A 20,109-nucleotide genomic window follows, 5' to 3' on the forward strand; every position below is an offset into this window, starting at 1 on the left:
TCAAACTCTGTCTGCTTGCCTCTCTCTCTTTCCTTCTCAGGTGAATATGGTCTCTTTGACAGAGTCTGCTAGTCTGCTGCCATGCAGCGCCACATTTAGCTCTGCAAGAAGCGCCAGACTGCAGCTGAGCAGAGCACAGTGAGGAGGTTATTAATGGCCTTCCTTATTTTAAACGAGCTGCAAGCTTGTCTTTCATCCCATCTGTCTTCACGGCACTCAGTCTCCTTGGTCCTAATGGGCCTGTGGCTGTCGCTCTGTCAGTTTGCTCCTAATGCGCCCTCGTCTGTCTGGTGGGTCGCTTATGAAGGCACACAACAATCTATCACCATCAACTTATGTGTTGCACCTCTTCCTTAATTTTAAAGTATTTAAATTAACAGTATGCAATTAACAGTGTCCAACCATGTTATAACATTGCTCCTGCAAAACATTACTTAATGAAACATGTTTGATTGTTTTTTATAAACTATAAAAGTTAGGAGAAGAAATTCTGCAGATGCTATCCCAATGTCATGCCCATGAAGGTGTCAGCGAATCAAAACTTCACGCTGTTTTCTCTAGCATTCAACTTATCTCTTTGCCCTTTTCTCTGTGCCCACTTTCTCCCTTTCACTATCCTCCTCATCCCCTTGCCTTTCATTCTTCAGAGCCTCTGAACGTCACCTATCACCACACCCTGCTGTGAATTTTGACACCTGTCTGATATATGCCTCTCTTCTCTCTCACAGGACCTGGGTGCACATGGACTGCCTATCAATCACTCCGCAGCCCCTTCTCCTGCAGAGCTCAACCAATCACAAGTGATTGGGTTTACTGGAAGCAGGATGTGTCAGAACGTAAATGAGTGCATGTGTAAATGTGTGAGCATGCACACATATCTGAACATGATGTTGTTCCTCTTTTGGACAACTGAAAGGTCTGAATGAAGTAATATAAGTTGTCGACCTTCTGCACACACACACACACACACACACACACACACACACACACACACACACACACACACACACACACACACAGTTACTTCCCTTTTCCCATGGTTCACAACCAATACGTTCTTTTCCATATGTTGTGAGGGTCAGTGTGCATGTAACATGTACTCTCCCACATGTGCAATTAAATCTGCCAATGCAGATTTATGTTATTTATATTCCCACATATGTACACCCATAACATTCATAGAAATTAATTTAAAATAATTGCATTTACAGTATATTGGGTCACATTGGTGTCAGCAGGCCAGTATTCAACCCATCATGTTAGATTTAGTAGCACTTGTCTGGGAGATAACAAAGACTGGCAGCGTGAGTCACAACCTATTGCAGCCCTCCAGACATCATGACACTGTCTGACATGGATATGGTGGAACCCATTACGGATTGGTCATTTCCCTCCATTGCTGCTCAGAAGCAAATGAGGAGTGACGACTCCGCTCCCTGGTGAAGGACCCTAAGAGGAAAGCTGGGACATTTAAAATCAAACGCATCCGCTTTCCAAGGTTTCAATAAATAACCGGAATGGATATTGAGGATGGGGTTACCCCATCCTGTGAGGTTTCGATGTCAGTAGTGCAGGCTTCTTCTTCAAAGGGAGCAATGGATTTGGAAGTCTAGGTGATTGGGTTCAATCTTCATCCAACCCACAAAACCTACCACTTCAGTAACTCCCTGAGGTACTATGATCTTTGGCTCTGCATGCTTTTCCATTGGGTTAGAGCAAATGTGAAATGACTCATTGCCAATGAGGTTTTAGAGTAGATTGGGAGCTTTAATATGAGGCTATTAAGATCCATATTAGATGGACTGCTCCAAGACTACTAAAAGCCTTATGTGGACATGGCCTCCAAGTTTCAGAGTGCCAATATATGATCATTTTAAGACATGTTATGTATGTGTCTATTTCATTTTTAGACTATCAAAAGAGCATTTTCTGTCAAAGTCTGCAACTTCAAAATACTCATCCTAGAATTATCTTTGACTAATGCTTGCGGTGAAATGAGTCTGAGGCAGGGTGGTGTTTGAGGTTGGGATAAATCAGCAAATGTAAACATGCATCTGAGTTACGATCATGTTTCTTACTTATGAGAAATCTTCAAGAATAGGAATGAAAATGGAGCGCCACCCTATCACCACAACCACCACAGATTTACAGCAGAAAATCCAAGTGGCTCAAAAGCAGATATTTGAAGTGTTTTCAAATATCTGTTGTAATATAGCACCATAGATGTTTACTTTTAAAGGTATTGATTATGATAATAAAAAGCCAATTATACAATCAACTGTGTGCAGTGTATATAATCAAAACATTTTATTACATTGACTTTGAGTGATTTAAATGCCAAAAGCAAATGTCTGAGAAAGAACTGTGGTGGTTGTAATATTTTATTGCAAAATGGACTTTTCCTAACAGCCTGAGGTAGGAAAATATATATAAGACACAGAGAAACAGTGACAAAAATACAATTAATTGCCCATTATATTGATTACAGCTTGAAAGAAAGCTGAGAGCTGGTAAAAATATGAGCAAATATATCTGGTGATTAAAAACACCACTCCTCTACATACTATATGAAATAAAACTGTTGCATAGGATTGCTTCTGTTTTTCATTGTCAAAGGGAGAGGAATAGATATGACCAGAAAACGTATTTGGAGTAGCGACATCCAGTAAAATGCAATGCATAATGAAGTCTGGCATATAGGTTGTATTTGGAGAATGACAACTCTGAGGAATGCGTGTACTTCCTGACCTGCAGGGAGTTTTAACTAAACCACATTATCTGAAAAAATAACCATACATAAAAAAATCCATCACACTGGCAATTACAAAAAACATATAGCAGCATCCTTTATAAATCATATTGATATAAAGCATTATCATATAAAAATAAATGCATAACAATTAGTTTGCCAATCATTAAAAAATTACAAATTATGACACAAACATTTTCCAGAGCACCAGTAAAAATGTGCCAGACTTAATACAATACAAATGATATTCATCCTTAAGTGCCATTATAATGTTATATCATAGGATTTCTATAATCTGTATTCATACACAGCTATTTGTTAAAATGGCAAGGTAATGGCACAAAGACAAAACAAGTGAATTTACAAATATACACAACAAAATATTCAGAGATATTTACAGTTAATATAATTTCTTGCTAAAGATAACAAATTGAGAACTCAATGCGAGTTAGTACGGACAGTTTCTCATTGTGTATGTGTCAAGTTTTTGTTGCTAGATTTACGCTGTCATGGAGACGACCTCCAACCCCTGGAGTGTAGCAAAGCAAGAAACATTTCAGTCATTGAGTTTGACAACTGGGCTTGATTTCGCCTATTCAACCGCCCAAGTGGGCTTTTTGTTTGGTGAAGCCGCCCTCTGGGGCACTCAAATCACAGCAAACACCCGGAACGCCTTCCCTCCAGGAGGGTTTTGAAGGCTGCAGGGGAAGAGAGAAAGAAGAGAGAAGAGTCAGCCTGGGTGCGGCATGTGTTAGATACAGAACATGTCCCAGCCTTTTGGAGAGAGACGTAGACATGACATGCACACACAAACAGATAGACTTCAGTTTTTTTTTTACGGAGAAACGTCCATGTCAGTGTGTTGTCTGACACTCTGACGACAGATAGGACACAAACAGAGGGTCAGGCTCCCTGAGAAAACAGATAAAGCACCCTTTTTCTACACAAACACAGGGGGTCTTCATGTGTTATTCCAACAGAGGCAGACATGTTGTGAAGTTAAAGCAGACAGATAAATGATGGGCAGATACTAACAGATGTCAGGCATCTCAGCAAATAGACAAAGATAAATGTGGTGGAGAGTGGCAAGGAAAGACAGGGGAGGACAGAAATAGAGAGGGAAGGCCATAGAATAAATGAGGCTGTGTGTGTTTGTCCTCTACACAGGTCATGTTAACAATAGTCATTCTGCAGACCACAGAACAAGTTTGTGCAACTGAATATCTCTAAAAAAGTAGAACCTACTATACAGTATGTGGGTCACTTAAGCTTTAAACCAAGGCTGGTACGGAACTGTGACCTTAATGCTGTTGTAAAGTGGTACAGCATGGATCCAACACATGCTCTCACTTTATTGGCATCAGCAAAGTATTTTCCTAGGCAATCACAAGCTAAATTGTCTCCTAATCCAAAAGTCATACCTTCTTAGTCTTCTTGATGCAGAAGGGCTGTATGACCTCCTAGAGAGGTACATGTTTACACTCTGCATAGATTTGAATTGTGTAGGTATTTTATTGCCTGGTTTAAGCTTCTTAACATTCCAATAGCCATCGTACAAACTAATGAGGTCTCTTGTTTCCTGCTGAGTTAGCAAGTGGCGACAAACAGGGTTGTTGCCCCTCCTCTTCGAAGAAGGTATGGTAAATTGATGGGGCGAATTAAGCAACGATGTACCTCTATGCCGACGATGCTGTGCTTTATTTGCAAATCTGCTATTTCCTCAGGATTTGGTCCCTGTAAGAGGTCAGAAAGTCTGTTTCCCATTAGTAGTCTTTCCCATTATCGTTGACCAACTCTTACTGTATTAGAACAGTTAAACATTTTGTACCTGAAGTCAATTTAGACGTGATTTTAGATTAGAAGTAATGCCTACACCTTCTGTTGAAGCCTGATCTGATAATATATTCTAAACAAGGCTAAAACAAGCTTCTACTCCAGAATATTCCACCTAAACCTACCTGGACCGTGCTCAGATTATAATGGTCACAAAAAGTTGCCTCTATTCTGCATGGACTGACAAAAAGAATGGAAAGAGGGCTTATACAGAATTCATCCTTCTCCACATGCACTTTTGTCAACCTTATCCATCTTAAGTGTATCCACCAAATTGGTTGGACTAAGCTAAAGCTGTCTTAAATGTAGCTGTATATTGATCCCCTTTGTGTTAGATGCAGGATCCCTCCTCCTCAATGCATATGCTTTGCATTCATGTGTGTTTGTTTTCTTTATCTGAGCTGCTATACTCAGCTTTAGACCCTTGTCTGCTGATTGCCCTTTCTGACTTACTACCAAAAACAAACCCCTCCCAGAACTACATTAAGATGCACTCCTCTTCTCTGCACTAATTGCCAAACAATTAATTATTTTAAACTGGAAGCATGTTAATCGCCCTCCCATGTGCACTGCATAAGAAACTGCCTGCATCTTGAAAATATTAGGTTCACAAGGGAGGGCAGATTGGATACATTTCTCTCTACCCGAGAGCCAATAAATTCTCATTCCTTTTCTCTGAGCCCCAGCAAGTTAACCCCTTCACTTTCCAACCATGTTGTAAGACAGAATACTGACATATGACCAGTAATCTCCCTAAGCAATGGATTTTATGATAGTATGCAACACCCTCTAATATTTCTTTGTTGTTGTTTTACACTTTATTTTTAGTTTCTATTTATTTTACCACTATCTTGAGTGCTGTCACAATAGGAGTGATCATTTTACTGTAAATGTACTTTTACTGTAATTTGTTGCACAATTATCCCTGAAAGTTAAACGTTTTCAAAAGTGTGTATTTTCCATACAAATTGCACATGACAATTTGCACACACATACAATATGTCACTTGGGTCAGCTTGGCTGGATTAGGCATTCCATACCTCTCTGAGAAAATGCCATTTTGGTATGAGGCAATGTAGTGTTTCCGCTTGTCCACTGGCATCACATCAATGTAACCACCCACGTCACTCCTGATTACTCCAGCGTGGACCGCTGCTCGGCATATACTGGACTTCTACATAGGTATGCAAGAGGAAAGGTAATGTTAGAAATGCTCATAAAAAAAAACATGATGACCCAGGTGGTGAATTCAGCTTTAAAAGCAGGGACTTACATCAGAGTATATTCTGGTACCGATGACTCTGGATATGTGAGGATTCTCTTCTAAACAGTTTCTTGGACAGTATAACCTAAAAATAGAACAGTTGGACATGGGTAATGATGACTTGCACTTACATAAAGCTGGACAACTCAACTTATGCATGCAGGCAGACAACTCAGGTTCATACCTTGGACAATGTTTTGCAGGTTTTTGGTATGAACACATCTGTGCAACTGTCGTTTCACATGTGATGGCTTTGACTGTAAGAAAAGATTACAGTCAACACACATAGTTGCAGCACAGCTTATTATGAGTAATTTCATACAGAATGTTACATATCTATAATTACAGTGTCACATTATTGTCAGACTAACCTGCTACTTTGGAAACTGTGAAGGAATTAGCGCTCAGATATTTTCTGTCAAGAGGAAACAAAACATTGACATGAGACTAGATTATTTTCACTTATTGTGAGTATATTTCACCAATCAAATGCTATCAAATATCATCAGTATACATTCCTGATGTGACGTTTCTAATATTATTGCCTCACCCAAGAGACTGGACTCCGTTCTTGTTGGATTTAATGAAAAAGTCCTTTCTGCCTTGTCTTGTTACATCCATCCATCCTCCGTCATTATCTATAACACCAGCATGTAGACCAGCTCTGCACACACTGGATTGCTGCAAATAGAATATTTTACATTTTACAACATAGTTTATATTGAAGGCCTTTTGTCGACACAGTTGTAAGCAAGTAGGACTTCAAGGACACTTTGACAGGAAACAACTGTTAATTGGTTTAATGTTGACTTCATAATTTGGATTACTCAGCCTGAGGACTTTAACTTGTGTGCTCACCATTTCATAGTATACTGTCCCAATTACTTTTCCTGTAGCATCTAGACACCCAGCTGGACACTCATATCTGTAGAGTAATATGGGGAAAATTAGGTGACATTAACTGTATACTCCATTTTTTATTGTTATTTTTATCTGAACTATACCTATTACATGGTGTTCCTTTACACTGATCTCGAAGCTTAGTGTCACAGGTCACAAGCTGAGCTGAAAAACATAAACATAAAGGCCTTTCAGTGCTCGTACAGGAACCAACATGCATGAAGTGGCTGCTCTGATGCAGACGACTAGTTTCTAGAAGCCTGAGTTGAGTGACACCCAGTGAGGACTGTTGTTGTGATGCTTCAAGAACTACTGTATAGAGAAGAATTCATGCAACAAGGTTCAGGGTGGTCAGCAATTCTAGAGGAAGCGTCTCAGCTTACAAGCACAGGCCCGTTTCACTGCAAAGAGGAAGCCATTTAAAAACCGCACCGAGCCCCTTTCACCCCTCAACTCCTCTGAGCCGGCCAAAAGCAAACACACACTCGGGGGATCATGCTAAAATAGATCTCCCCTCCTTGCTCCAAAGAGTGACTTGCAAAATTAAGTACACTTCAGAAACTGTCAGGGTTAATCAGGGAGATGACAGATAAAGGATACAGAACATCAAGGCAATTTAAGATAAATTGCAAGAAAAATATTTCCGGTCAAGGCCTTTTTTTTTGCACTTGTTATTCCTTATTGCTTTTTCAAGACTAAATTATCTGGTTTTGACCCCCCCCAAAAAAATCTTTTTAGATCATGTCCCATATTTCTTTCCACTCCTCCCAACCCTAAATCAGATCCTACACCCCCCATTTTGAGATGAAACTAGATCCAGAATAAACAGTTAAATGGCAGCTTACACATCTGCTGTGTGTTGACAACTTCATTCTTCTGCAGGTTCTCTGTGGGGGGCTTGGTGGGGGCTGGGGCGGGGAGACTGGGAGTCTTGGGCTTGGAGGCCCTAGACCGGGGCTTCTGTGGAGCCTCCGGCTCAATGAAGTTGTTTTCTTCCGTTTCCTCTTGTGGAGGGTTAGAGCTGTCATCTTCAAGTAAAGTCACAAAAGCAGGGTATAGTAAGCATATTTTCCCTCAGGTTTCCTTACTCTGTCTTTCTCTATTTTCCACACACATACCTTTGTAGCAGAGGTTGTCCTTGCAACCTCCTCCATAGCTGGGAGGACAGGCAGAGCATGGGGTCCCATGTTTGTAAGGTGAATGCCCCCACCAGTTTCCCCTGTTCAGGTCATATAACAAGCAAGGCTTATTGAACAGAACACACACTACTTAAGCAAAATTAACAACCTATATTTCTTTCCAACCCCGTTGTGTGTGACAATTTTAAACTTCAACCATGAGTGAAAAACCTTCAAAATTCAGCAGCAAATGATTACGAATTATGTTTCAACCTGTGTATCAGTCATGCAGTTGTGTAAGAACATCATAACAAATATGCTTACTTTGGTGAATAGTTGCAGACAAGATAGACGGCTTTGGCCCAAATCTGTCCCCACACATTCATGTTGTAGCACATGTTGATGGCACAGCCAATCCGACTGCTGGTGGCCCATACCAGCTGTGAAAGAATGACAAGGCAGACCATGAAAAATGAGTATTAAGTCTTCAATCACTTAAGGATGAAGTCTAAAGAGGATAAAGGGTAAATAAATGGTATAATCCAGACCTAGCTACCTGTGTATAATGAGTACAAACTGGGCCGGAGCATCTGAAGGGGCAATAGGGGTTACACTCCTGAGGATAAGGGAAGGTGTAGTCTTTGACTTCATCATACCAGGCCTGCACATGGAACGTGGGTGGACGATACCTGGAGAGATGAGTAAGTGTACCTTTGATGACAATGTTCCAAAAAGCATTTATATTGGCTATTTTGGTGTGGGAGTTGGTATTATGCATCACAGCTGTTTTTCTGCTTACTGCTTAAGTCTACATTCCTTTTAGTTTAATAGTAGAAAACAAAGCAGCTCTTGGAAAAGACTGGAAAGAATTATTTTTTTCAAATTGCACACACACACACACACACACACACACACACACACACACACACACACACACACACAGGCACAAAATACACACACATGCACAAACAGGACCTGTACACATGCATTGATGGAAAGATGTCAAAGCGAGGGGGCTGCCCATGGACAGACGCCCCGAGCAGTTGGGGGTCGGCAGTGCCCAGCCTCCGGTTACCAAGCCAATTCCCCACTGACTGAGCTACTGCCACCCCAAACTATTTACAAAACCACTACGTTGTTGTTCAAAATGTGTTCCAAGATGCAGGTGTAGCTAAAGAGATAACATGCAACATGCAGCATGCACGTCATAACTTCAACTGCTGGTGCTTTGCTTTCTGTCCGGGGGTGCAGACCTGTTGGAGAGTAATCAGCAACATGTGACACACCTGGGCCTGGAGTGCCCCATGCAGAGCAGCAGCCAGTCCTGTGGGGGCAGACCTACCCACACAACATACATCTGCGTTGTGGCTTTTGGTTCCTTGGCCCTTGTTTTTACAGCATAACACACATGCAGCACATTTTCAGTCATCCACTCCCTACAATATGGAAAGATTTACAGATTCCTCCCATCTGTTTGTTTGACTTGTTTTGGTTATTTTGTGGTTAATTAAAACATTACTTCATTTGTTAGTTTATTTGTGTGTCTTTCGTTTTTGTCCCAGTCTAAGCGTCGTCTATGACAAGGTGACTCAAGACTCAAGAAGTTTAGTTACACTAAAGTCAGCTATTCAACATATGTAGTTACCATCTGTAGTTTGCAACAATTGGTAACCACAGCAAAGTAAACACATCTGCTGTTATTAAGCTTCTAGATGGCAATAAAACATTATGCTCTCTGAATAAATTGCAGTGACCAAGGCTTGACACTGATTTGGCACCAGGTACATTTTGACTGTGAAGTGATTTGATTAGATGTGGATCAAGAGTCCCTTATGTAAAGCACTGCTGTTTTCAGGTGCTCTATGGGGGACTAAGTGAACAAATGAGCAAACAAATGAACATATATAACGAATGTAGTAAATTTATATTAATGTCCTCTGTGTAAACAAATTAGTGTTGGGACTTATAGAAATTATACAAAACTGTAATGAGTGGAGATAGTGTGTTTTACGGTGCTAAATTAGTCATATAAAGCAAACTGCACGTGGCAAGCCAGCTAATTAGCAGTTGTGCTAATCTAATACTAGCTAATTTACTATAATATAGGCTATTGTTTGTTTAATAGGTACACAAATAGAAATGTTAAAATGACAAATTGTATGCTGTTTAAATTTAATGCATTTTATGGTGTTAAATTGGTCAGAAAAACTAAAACAGTGTACTTGGCAAACAAGCTAGCTAGCAGTTGTGATAATCTAAAGCTCATTAACACATGATATATTGTTTGTTTAATCCGTACACAACTAGAAATGTAAAAATTATATGTTGAGGTTTTATGGGGAGTGTAACAAGTGGGTTTTTATGGATTTTACGGTGCTAAATTGGTCATAAAGTAAAACAGTGCACTTGGCAAAAAAGCTAGCTAGAAGTTGTGCTAAACTAAAGCTTACTCAAATAACTTCTAAAGTAGCCTAGTTAAAAGACTATTCTTAACTATTAAAAATAATTGTGTGAGCCAAGTGCGGCTAGCTAACTGTTTGACTGACCAGTATATATATTTTGTTCCTATCCTGGTACACATTTTCATGTTAGTGAATTTGTAATATCACATTCGCTCCCTCCAGGATGTCGCGATCGCAACAATTAACGCAAATTCAGCCAATCACCGTGAATTCGGTGCGACTTGCAATTTTGACTAATCACCACTGCGAAAGACAAGTGCAAAACATTTCTGCCAACCTGTATACATTTTAACATCAATGTACGCTGTAATGTTTTTTTCACTCTAAAGTCGCTGAAAGCTGCTGCTGTTTCAATCCTGTCAGCTCTCTGCAGCGGGCAGGGCTGCTGCTCAGTTCCCCATCGTGACTGACGCACGCACACAAAAAAAACACATGGTGGATGCAGAAAAAAAACTAAATTGAGTACAGCTATGCTCGTTATTGTAAGTGCAATGACAAGTTAAAGTCCAATAAGTACTTTATCAAACCTTATGAATGTGTGTCCCTGGCCAAGCCAGGATAGGAAATTAACTAACAATGTAAAGATCAACAAGCCACTGACACATATGTTTAAATTTGATTCATTCAATAAATTATAATTTTTTGTCTTAAATCCACCAGCCATTTTCATATTATACCAACATTTGCAGCATCCTGAGCCTTTTTGGTAAGGTTACTAGGAAAACTCAGCCCAAAGTAGTTTTATTCTCCCTGAAACAAGTTTCCTTTTTATTTTTAAAGAAGTATACCAAAAAAAATCGCAACTTTTCTTTGCAATTTTCACTGTCTCTCACAACTTCATTGTAACAGAAATACAAAAGACATCGCAACTTTTATCTCAATTTTTTACAAAAGCTTCCGCAAAATCAGGCATTTTGGGCCGCAACAATCTAAATAAAAAGGCCACAAAATCCTGGAGGGACTGCACATTATACATAAATTCTGTTCCTATCCATGTACAATAATAGGCAACACAGAATTAGATGCAAGCCTCCCGTCAGTCATTCCTCAACATGACGAAAATGTCAAGGGGCTGCTTGGTGTCTGTCATGTTACATACTTAAATGTTTTTAGGAAGGCAATTTTTTAGCCTCAATCTTTGATCAAATAAACATCTATATGCAGAAACTGCGCAGAATGAATTATTGTTTACCTTCCCCAGTGTGCTCCCAGGTTCTGTCCGATCTGTGGCAGTAAACTGGCAGGTCCGTGCTCCCATAGACAGGTCTCTGCCCACTCCTCTGCCGTACGCTCCAACTCTGTGTCCCACACCTGCACAGGAGATGACATGAAAAAACAATACAAAGTTGTTTTCAGCATTATATGTGATGAGAAGTGGAAATAAACCGACCCAGGGCAACCCAAAGTTGCTAAAATATTGCTAAATATATAATATATCATATGTCATGATAAGTAACAGGGACTAGGAGCTGCACTGATCTCTAAACTACATGCAGCACTGTGTTGATGTGTTGCTGCTGCTGTATAAAGAGCTTTTTGACTCTCTTATTGCTGCTCAGCTGATTTTCCCCAGATGGGTTTTCCCGTAGGATCGGGTGTTATTCAAAAAACGCAAAAGCTGTTTTTCCTTAAGTAATACCTTCCATATGTCTCTGGTGAGATGTCTGGGTGCAAGCTTTTGTTTCACTTTGCCTCTTTCTGAATTGCCCTCTTAGTTAAGTTTGGCTCTGGTTGGATACTAATGGATCATATTCCCATTCTGGGGTTTTCTGGGAATGCAACGAGTGTCTTTCCTCTTTCTGCTGGCCTACATTCTACCATAAAAAAAATGTTAGAATAACACCAGCAGCTGTAATTCCTCTGAAGGACACTGTATGTTCCTTTAATTGCACACCTTCACTTTCACCTTCAGTGTAGGATATCTAACAGGTTTCTACAAAAAAGTCAATTAGTTTGCGCGTGTGTGTGTGCATAAGTGTGTGTTTGTGTGCGTTAGCATTAGTATACCAGCGGAGGTGTCAGAAGTTTTCACATTTCACACATTGGGCCCTGGAAGTCATAGCTTACCCTCACTGAAATCTCATCCAATACCAGTCACTAAAATAACTCCCCCGTTTCCACCACCGCCTCCTTCTCCATCGTCCGTCACCCACTTTCAGTCCCACCAGAAACAACTGCTGTTCTCTGCATTACTCCCGAAACACACACCTACCTAACAACAGGATGTCTGGCAGCGCTGCAAATTAACTCTTAACTCTGACCAGCTCTTTCTGGGAATCCAGCTAGCTGTTGAGAGGACATATTTTTTTTAAATCAACGCCAAAGTAATATTGGCTGACTCTTCCATGATTACAGTGTGTTATGTCAGATTTTAACACAAAGCCTCGTAGAAATGTTACATAACTGGCATATAGAACAAATAAACTGTCGGAGGTGTGGAGTATATGTTTCATTCATCTCTTCCCTTGCAAAGAGGGAATGTATTCATGTTACAGCAACCTCATCTGGAGTTGCCTGTGGTCTGTCTTGCACAGTAAGGCCAAATGATGACTGACAGAGCCAGCGCTAAAACAGGAAGGAGAATGTGTTTACCTGAAACTCTATCTCGGCTCAGAAATGACCTCTGTTGGCAGGGAGCAAGTAAATGTAATTGTTATATCTGTTTTGTTTTTTCCCCTGGTTATCCCTTTTTGCCACTACAATAGCTCACGATTCTGAAACAGAAACATTAAAGAGATTTAAGAGTAGTCATCATCAATAATGGAAGACAGCAGAAAGAAGCAATTCAGTTATAACCTTACATTTCTATCCACATCTTATACCCCTTCAGTTTTTTCGACAAGTGACCTTGCACGAAAAAATAATCAATGTTTACACTGATGATGAGCAGACACATTTCACTGAGCTGTGGTAACTGGCAAACGATCTGCAAACCACAGCACATAGGACGTTCTATGCTTGAGCGGGGTCAACACAATGTTTTTGACCATTAATGAATGGTTATTGGTCTGAAAACATTTAGCTGTGGCCACAACTACAGAAGGTTGCAAGCCAAAAAATGACCAAAACTCTCTCACTTGCTACAGTGTTAAGCTGAGAAACCCATTCCATCGTCCTCAAACTTGCAAAGAAAGCAGGCAGAGAAAGCGTTGACCGAGACACATATTTTTCAGCTGTTGCATCTGGTGCAGAGTGCAGCCGGCTTGTCAAGCTGCTGTTGTTTGCACAGTTAGCCCAGCAGGAGAGGCCTCGTAACCCCCCCCCCCCCCCCCCACACACACACACACACACACACACACACACACACACATACATTTCACCCCCCACCCACCCTGACCGCACTTCTGCTGGGGCCCGTAAAGAAAAACACCTCCTCTGCTAAAGTCTTTCAGTACAGTGCACACAGCATTGTGTATTTCGCTTAACACTTCATTTGCGGCCAGGTTTTTTTTCTCTTCCTTGGTCATCTGGTTGCATTCCAAAGTGTATAGAGGTGTACTTCCTTTAGAAGTTTAGATTTGCTGTTAATAATCAATGGTGCATGCAGAGAAACATACATGATATGGGACTTAAAGAAAGTGAAGTTGTTAGAGAGAAGACAGGGAGGCAAAGAGGTGACTAGGGAAAGTGACCAATAGTTAAATTGCCAGCCCAAACTATTACTATCATTTCCCACAGCAATATAGAGTATACAGTGTTTCATGCAGTGCATTCCAGCCCACATCAACTCACATCAGACATCCTGGGGCTGACCATTGTCTGAAATTTGTCAACCAGCAAATACCATTATCTTCTATGTTATTACAGGAACATAGTTTGACCAGAACAGCACAGCCAATTATTATAGGCTTGACTTGAACAGGAAGCTGTCTCACTTAATGGACATCATAAGTGAGCCATACAGTTAAATGGTTGGGTTAGCCTGTTATTTTGATTGGGTCTGATATTGGGAGATTTTCCTTCTGGGCATACAGTTTCAAATATATTTGTGGGATCATTGGAATTTGATAATTTCATTTACATGTGTTTTGCATATCTGCAAACTTTTATGACCACGCTCCCTGAAGTATTCGTGGAAGGTGCTATTGCAGGCCATTCTTTATAAGTGCATTTGGAGCAAGAGCTAAATTCTTGGCATTACATCAAGCAGGTTCAGTGTGGACACTGGACTCCCACAAGGATGTGCCTAGTTGCCTCTTCTGTTTGTGCTATTCGTGGACAGGTTACAGCCGGTGCAGGTGAGGCCCAGAGAATGTCCAGCTTCGTGACATTACGGTGGCATCTTTGCTATTTTGTGATAGTATTATGCTTTTGGCTTCATTGGAACATGATTTTGGATGTGGACTGGAGCGTAATTTTTTCATACAATTGTATTCAGCTGCTGCTCTTTATCTAGAGTAATCTTGCATTGCCAGACCTTTCTCCACAGCGCTGTGGAGTAAGGTCTGGTTACACCACAGATACATTCTGAGATAGGAGGAAAAAATTACTCTGGGTTGTTGGCATTTCTTTAAACCAATCACAATCGTCTTGGGTGGCGCTATGTTCCGGATGCAGCGATGGTGCCTCTGCAAAAATAGTCTTGGAAAGGAACTTGTTTTGGTGACACATTTGCACCTGCAAAAGAAACGCCACATAAAATATTAAACTAAGCTAATTGTTCACACAATACAGTAACGTGAGCTATTTAAATTAGCTGGATACATGTTCATTTTACTCTTACCAGTGTATCGCCGTGTACTTCGTCCAAAGCAATCCCCACCCATCGGTATCGAAACGTCCCAGTTAGAGAGTAAATGACGTAAACATATCCTTTGTAAATCCTTACAATCATTCACCAAAAGGATGAAGCTGGCTTGCGTTTTTGCACGATTAAAATTTTTGTCAAACTTTATAATAAGGTATAATGTTAGCTTGCTAGCTCAGAGGTTGTTCTTGTTGTGAAAGGGCACCTTCCACCTTGAAGCTTTGCCCTTTGCCAGGCTTATCCTGGCATTATAATTCCATTGATCCAGACTACGTCTTGAAAAGACGGTTTTGAGCACTTGTTTTGGATAGCCCGGCACACACTGGAGAGATTCAATCTCTCAGATGGCCTGTGAGCTCTGAGGTCATCTGCAGGGGAAACTGCAGAAATTTGCAGGGACAAAAGATGTTTGGACTGCTTTTCTTAATCTTTCTTAACCTTGAGTCTGATAATTACTAGGGCTGTCAGCATTAACACGTTAATCGCGATGCAATTAAGGGCCGAGCATAACGCGTACATTTTTTTTTAATCGCATTAATCACATTTATTAATTTATTTTACACTTCACTCGGCTTCGCGTCGTGCCTAACAACGCCCCTTAGCTGTTCTAAAATCACTAGAATCTAGCTAGGCTACTATTTTACTACTATTTACTATTTTGACTCATCATCAAGCTGCCATACTTCCTTGTAACACATTCTGCTGCTGCAGGCTGCAGGCATGATGGAGAAAGACAGCAGCAACACAATTCTGAATGGTGCTTTTTATTTTCCGAAACTCCTGGACGGCTCAGTAGACAAGTCGAAAGCCATATGCACATTGTGTAAAGCCAAATTAAAATATTACCGAAGCACGTCAAGCTTGAGCTACCACCTACGAGCTAAGCATAGTAGTACAGTTAACGTGACTCAGGTTGATGCTAGCTGGCTCAGGCAAAGCAGTATTTTGGAGAGTGCTACTTGCCGACCTGTGGATGAGACCAAATAAAAAAACAAATACTACAGCTCTTGCAAAATGGGTGGCAACTAACTGCAGACCTGTCAGCATCGTAGAAGACTCGGGTCTTAAAGACGTACTACAGTTGGCATGTTCTGAATTGTGCAATAATGACAGATTCACACATTTTTCTTTTGTTTACAGTAAATAAATATAAACAAATACAAATCTTAAAGTCAAGTTCATAAAGCAACTTTCTTTGCATTAATTTGATTCCCAATCAAGATACACTGGTAAGAATTGCTTTCCATTGTTAATATGTACTTAAAAACAGTTCTGAAATGCAAAATAATAGAATTTTAATCATGTGATAAAACATGTGATTAATCACGATTAACTATAGAAATTCAGCGATTAATCGCGATTAAGAAAAAAATGTATCGTTTGACAGCCCTAATAATTACTTTGTATTTGGCAATGTTATGAATCTAACTATTCTCTTAACACTGAAGCTGTCTGTTTCACACACTTGTACACATACCATAATTAAACATCTTAAAGTTAATTCAAGGCAAATGTATTAGTCTAGAACTTAATTATTGTCTGATTGGACAGCCACATTATCCAATAATAAATTAAAATGGATTACGCTTGCAGCACAACTTAACTGACTCATCCCAGACAGAAAACTGTCGATATAGCTTTTTATTTAACTGCTAACATCATCGCCATTCACACCTGAGTGCAGCCCAGCAAAGCCAAGTTAAACATCAAGGTTGGTCGGCCCTTTCTCCCAAGATGCCATCTGTTTGTCTAGCAGCGCTTCAAACACTGATACTTCTCTGTTTATACCTGTGGGTCAACGTTTGAGTGAGAGGCAGAACCGCTGTCCTCCCTACTGAAGGTGCATTGAAGCTTTGGGGATCGCTACGGAGTGTGAATGCTTATCTGGGGAATTTTTTGGGCCTCTGTGTTGGATAAAGACAAGATGGGAACGGAGCCACAGGAATAAAAGAGATGGAGACAGAGAAAGAGAGAGGGCAAGAAAACGAAACAGATGAAGGGGGGAGGAAAGAGAGAGATTTGAATCAATGTTATCTCTGAGTCTCTGTGATGCTTGCCATAGAGGGTCAGCCGGGTTAAGGTTTAATACAATGGCAGACAATAACAAAGCTGATGGGTAAATGGCTGTGTGTGTGTGTGTGTGTGTGTGTGTGTGTGTGTGTGTGTGTGTGTTCATCTGCATGCACGAGTGTGTTGGGATGAGCAGAGGAGCATGTCCATGAAGTGTTCCAGTACAGTGAAGCTGTGAGGCTTCTGAAAGGTGACAGCAGTTCAACACAGGCACAAGGAAAATCTGAGATATATGGAGCCCCTTTCAAAATAAAGCTCTGAAAATCCCTGAAAATCCACTTTACAGTACATATGTGACCTGAACATCTGAAAGAGATTGACATATACAGAACTGCAAATAAGATTTCAGCTAGTATCCTTACAAGTCATTGTCTCTTTTTTACATTGTGCTCCTTCCAAATGTCTCCAGCTTTCTTTTACTCTTGCCTTATTCTCATCCTCCTATCTTCTTTTCAATTATTTTTGACACCCATTTTTATTCTCCCTCCATCTGTCTCTCATTGCCTCTCATGTGCAACTCTCCTATATCATTTTTACATCTCTATTTGTATTTACCTGCAGTAGTCTTTGCTAGCTTCAACTCTCTTCCTCTCATCTCACATCCTCTTGTTGTATGCCTATCTATATTTCACCCCTGGGTGCCCCTGGAGCTAAAAAAAAAAACAAAAAAAAACAGCCAACTGTAACAGGAGACAGTAGAAAATGAGTTGTGTGCTGCTGGCTCAGCATTTCCCCACTACAGTGTGCCTCAACCAGAAGCCTGCCAGGCAGAGTGGTGCTTTCACACACGTACATGCACACACACACACACACACACACACACACACACACACACACACACACACACACACACAAGGGGTCCTCAAGTCCAACCTCTCAATTATACAATTACACAGTCCAGCAATTGCCCCCAGCAGGAACTGTTTATTTGCCTTTACCATTGAATAATACTGCTTTTTGTTCCATAGCACTTTAAGTGAAGATGAAAGGATGATAAAACCTCATTACTTTCTGCACACTGTATTGATTTTTAACCTTCTTAAGTACTGTTGGTGGCAATGTACTGTGGCGGTCAAGCAGTGCCTACACATGTAGTGCATTTGGAAAACTTCCAGGTCTGTGGAGCACTGACTTTCAGAAAGAGTGGTGTGCCTGTGTGTGTGTGTGTGTGTGTGTGTGTGTGTGTGTGTGTGTGTGTGTGTGTGTGTGTGTGTATGTGTGTGTGTGTGTGTGTATGTGTGTGTGTGTGTGTGTGTGTGTTTAGTAGGGGGTTGACAGCTGGTAAAACAAGCCCCAGTGCCGTGCTCTGATTCTAATTGCACTGTGAAAAGTGATCTGGCACTGTACACACATGTGATGGCCAAAGGATAAAGTCAAACAAATCTCTTAGCATCAGTAAAAAAAACGCAGTAGTAATGTGATCATTGGCAAGTTGGTGGAATTCTTTTCTGCTGACAAAACAACCAAAGTCACATGGGTACAGACTTGTGTGTGTGTGAGGGGAGGGGCTCATGTGTGAAGGTGCTTAGATGCTGGCATGCTGCTTGTGTGTGAGCCAGGAGGGACAATTGCCAGCCGGTCTGGTGACTGGGTCAGTTCACTAAGCTATATGATCCACAAGTGTGCAGGACTTTTAGGGAGTTCAGAATGGGGTCAACACATGTATTACATATAACTGCATGAAGTATAAATTCACTTCTTCATGGGAATCAATCTCATCGGACAAAACATCCTCCCTCCATCCACCTACCATGTACTCCATGTTGGATGACGGAGGGTGAACCTGGCCTCTGAGCTTGTTGTGAAGGTCCAGGATGAGCTGAGCGTCACTGTCTGTAATGGCCCTCTTCCCCCTCTGCTTGGCCTCCCACCAGTCCCCCTCCTCGTCCATATACTTGTCCAGAATCTGCCCCCAGTCCGTGGAGTTTGGAAGCATCACCATGGAAGTGGCCGTCTGGAGCAGCAGGAGCAGGGACACGCCCCTCAGCCAGCGCAGAGATACATGCCTCATCCTGGATAAGTGCTGGAGACAGTGATCGTAGTGATCCTCTCAAACTCAGGCAGGGTGGATGAGGACACTCTTCTTTGTCCACAGTGCGAGCTGGCAAAGGAGCCGAAAGGAGAGAGAAAAACAGGATTATTGGATGGATTGGAACTGGTGTTCTGTATCAAATTTGCTGAATAACTTGGGTCAATATTGAACTTGGTGAGGACAGAGGATTGGCTTGTAGACACTTGGTTTGGTGCAGTGCCACGGGTAACCTCATGGAGTTCACTGGGGTAAAGCTGGCAGACTGAGAATGACTAGTGAAGTGTGGATTAAAGAAATCACTACTCCTTTAAGATTTTACAACTTTTTCCTTAATAAATAAAAGGAAAGACAGCTTGGGAGCTGTTCAAAATAAATACTGCATCTCAAATCACATTAAGCAGTACGGCTGTAATACATGTAGTCACGTGAACAGAATGCTGCACAGCTAATGCATTCACATTACTGTATCTCTATGCATACATATCTATAGTTGAACATTTTGGTATGCATGCTGCAATGCTGACAGAAGCTGATATAACGTGCCAATACCTAATGGAAAACGTGAAGAGTAATGCATACTGAAATAGAAATGGAGTGGTGTGATTTAATGTTGACTTTGGAAATAATTTACCTTTAATGAATTGGAATGCAGCCCGCTTCTTGAGATCCTGACAGAGATCTAGATCTGGCTGTAAGAAAACTTCAGCAGCAAGAAAAAGAAAAAAAGTCCGCTTTCAAAGTAGCTAAGTTGCAGAGCTAAGGTGGAGCAGCGGGGACTGTCGCTGGCTGCCATATGACACAAATCAAAAGATGAGATGTGGCCGCTTCACTCCGTTTGAGAAAAGAGAGAACGGGTCTTTCTTCTTTCAGGATTCTTGCACCAAAGCCGCTAAAGCATCACTTATCCACATTTTATCCTCAACTTGGCTGCGCT

General features: G+C 41.0%; 1 protein-coding gene across 2 annotated transcripts; it reads right to left on the reverse strand.

Annotated features, from left to right (window-relative positions):
* Positions 1 to 2,363: 2,363 nt before the first annotated feature.
* On the reverse strand, positions 2,364 to 20,109 carry crispld1a (cysteine-rich secretory protein LCCL domain containing 1a). 2 transcript variants are annotated; one of them, XM_036000274.1, is made up of 15 exons: positions 19,807 to 20,109; positions 18,894 to 19,226; positions 11,519 to 11,637; positions 8,421 to 8,553; positions 8,189 to 8,304; positions 7,865 to 7,965; positions 7,592 to 7,774; positions 6,851 to 6,911; positions 6,705 to 6,771; positions 6,397 to 6,527; positions 6,218 to 6,261; positions 6,031 to 6,103; positions 5,856 to 5,931; positions 5,623 to 5,756; positions 2,364 to 3,447 (listed from the first exon to the last, which is right to left on the reverse strand). In XM_036000274.1, exons 2-15 carry the CDS (start codon positions 19,152 to 19,154, stop codon positions 3,396 to 3,398), a joined length of 1,551 nt encoding a protein of 516 aa, XP_035856167.1. In that variant the 5' UTR covers positions 19,155 to 19,226; positions 19,807 to 20,109; the 3' UTR covers positions 2,364 to 3,395. The 2 variants fall into 2 exon arrangements, with proteins under 2 accessions (XP_035856167.1, XP_031138089.1); XM_031282229.2 differs by having other exon boundaries at positions 18,894 to 19,244.

This window comes from Sander lucioperca, chromosome 1, assembly GCF_008315115.2.
Source record: "Sander lucioperca isolate FBNREF2018 chromosome 1, SLUC_FBN_1.2, whole genome shotgun sequence".
NCBI lineage: Eukaryota > Metazoa > Chordata > Actinopteri > Perciformes > Percidae > Sander > Sander lucioperca.

Bases quoted from the DNA above. Each gene is read 5' to 3' on its own strand.
- crispld1a (XM_036000274.1), bottom strand. From the start codon at position 19,154: ATGAGGCATGTATCTCTGCGCTGGCTGAGGGGCGTGTCCCTGCTCCTG. The intron at 6,912-7,591 runs GTAAGCTGCCAT...TATGTTTTTCAG, and splicing joins TGTCAACACACAGCAGATGT to CTCAGCTTGTGACCTGTGAC. The intron at 6,528-6,704 runs GTGAGCACACAA...TTCTATTTGCAG, and splicing joins GGACAGTATACTATGAAATG to CAATCCAGTGTGTGCAGAGC.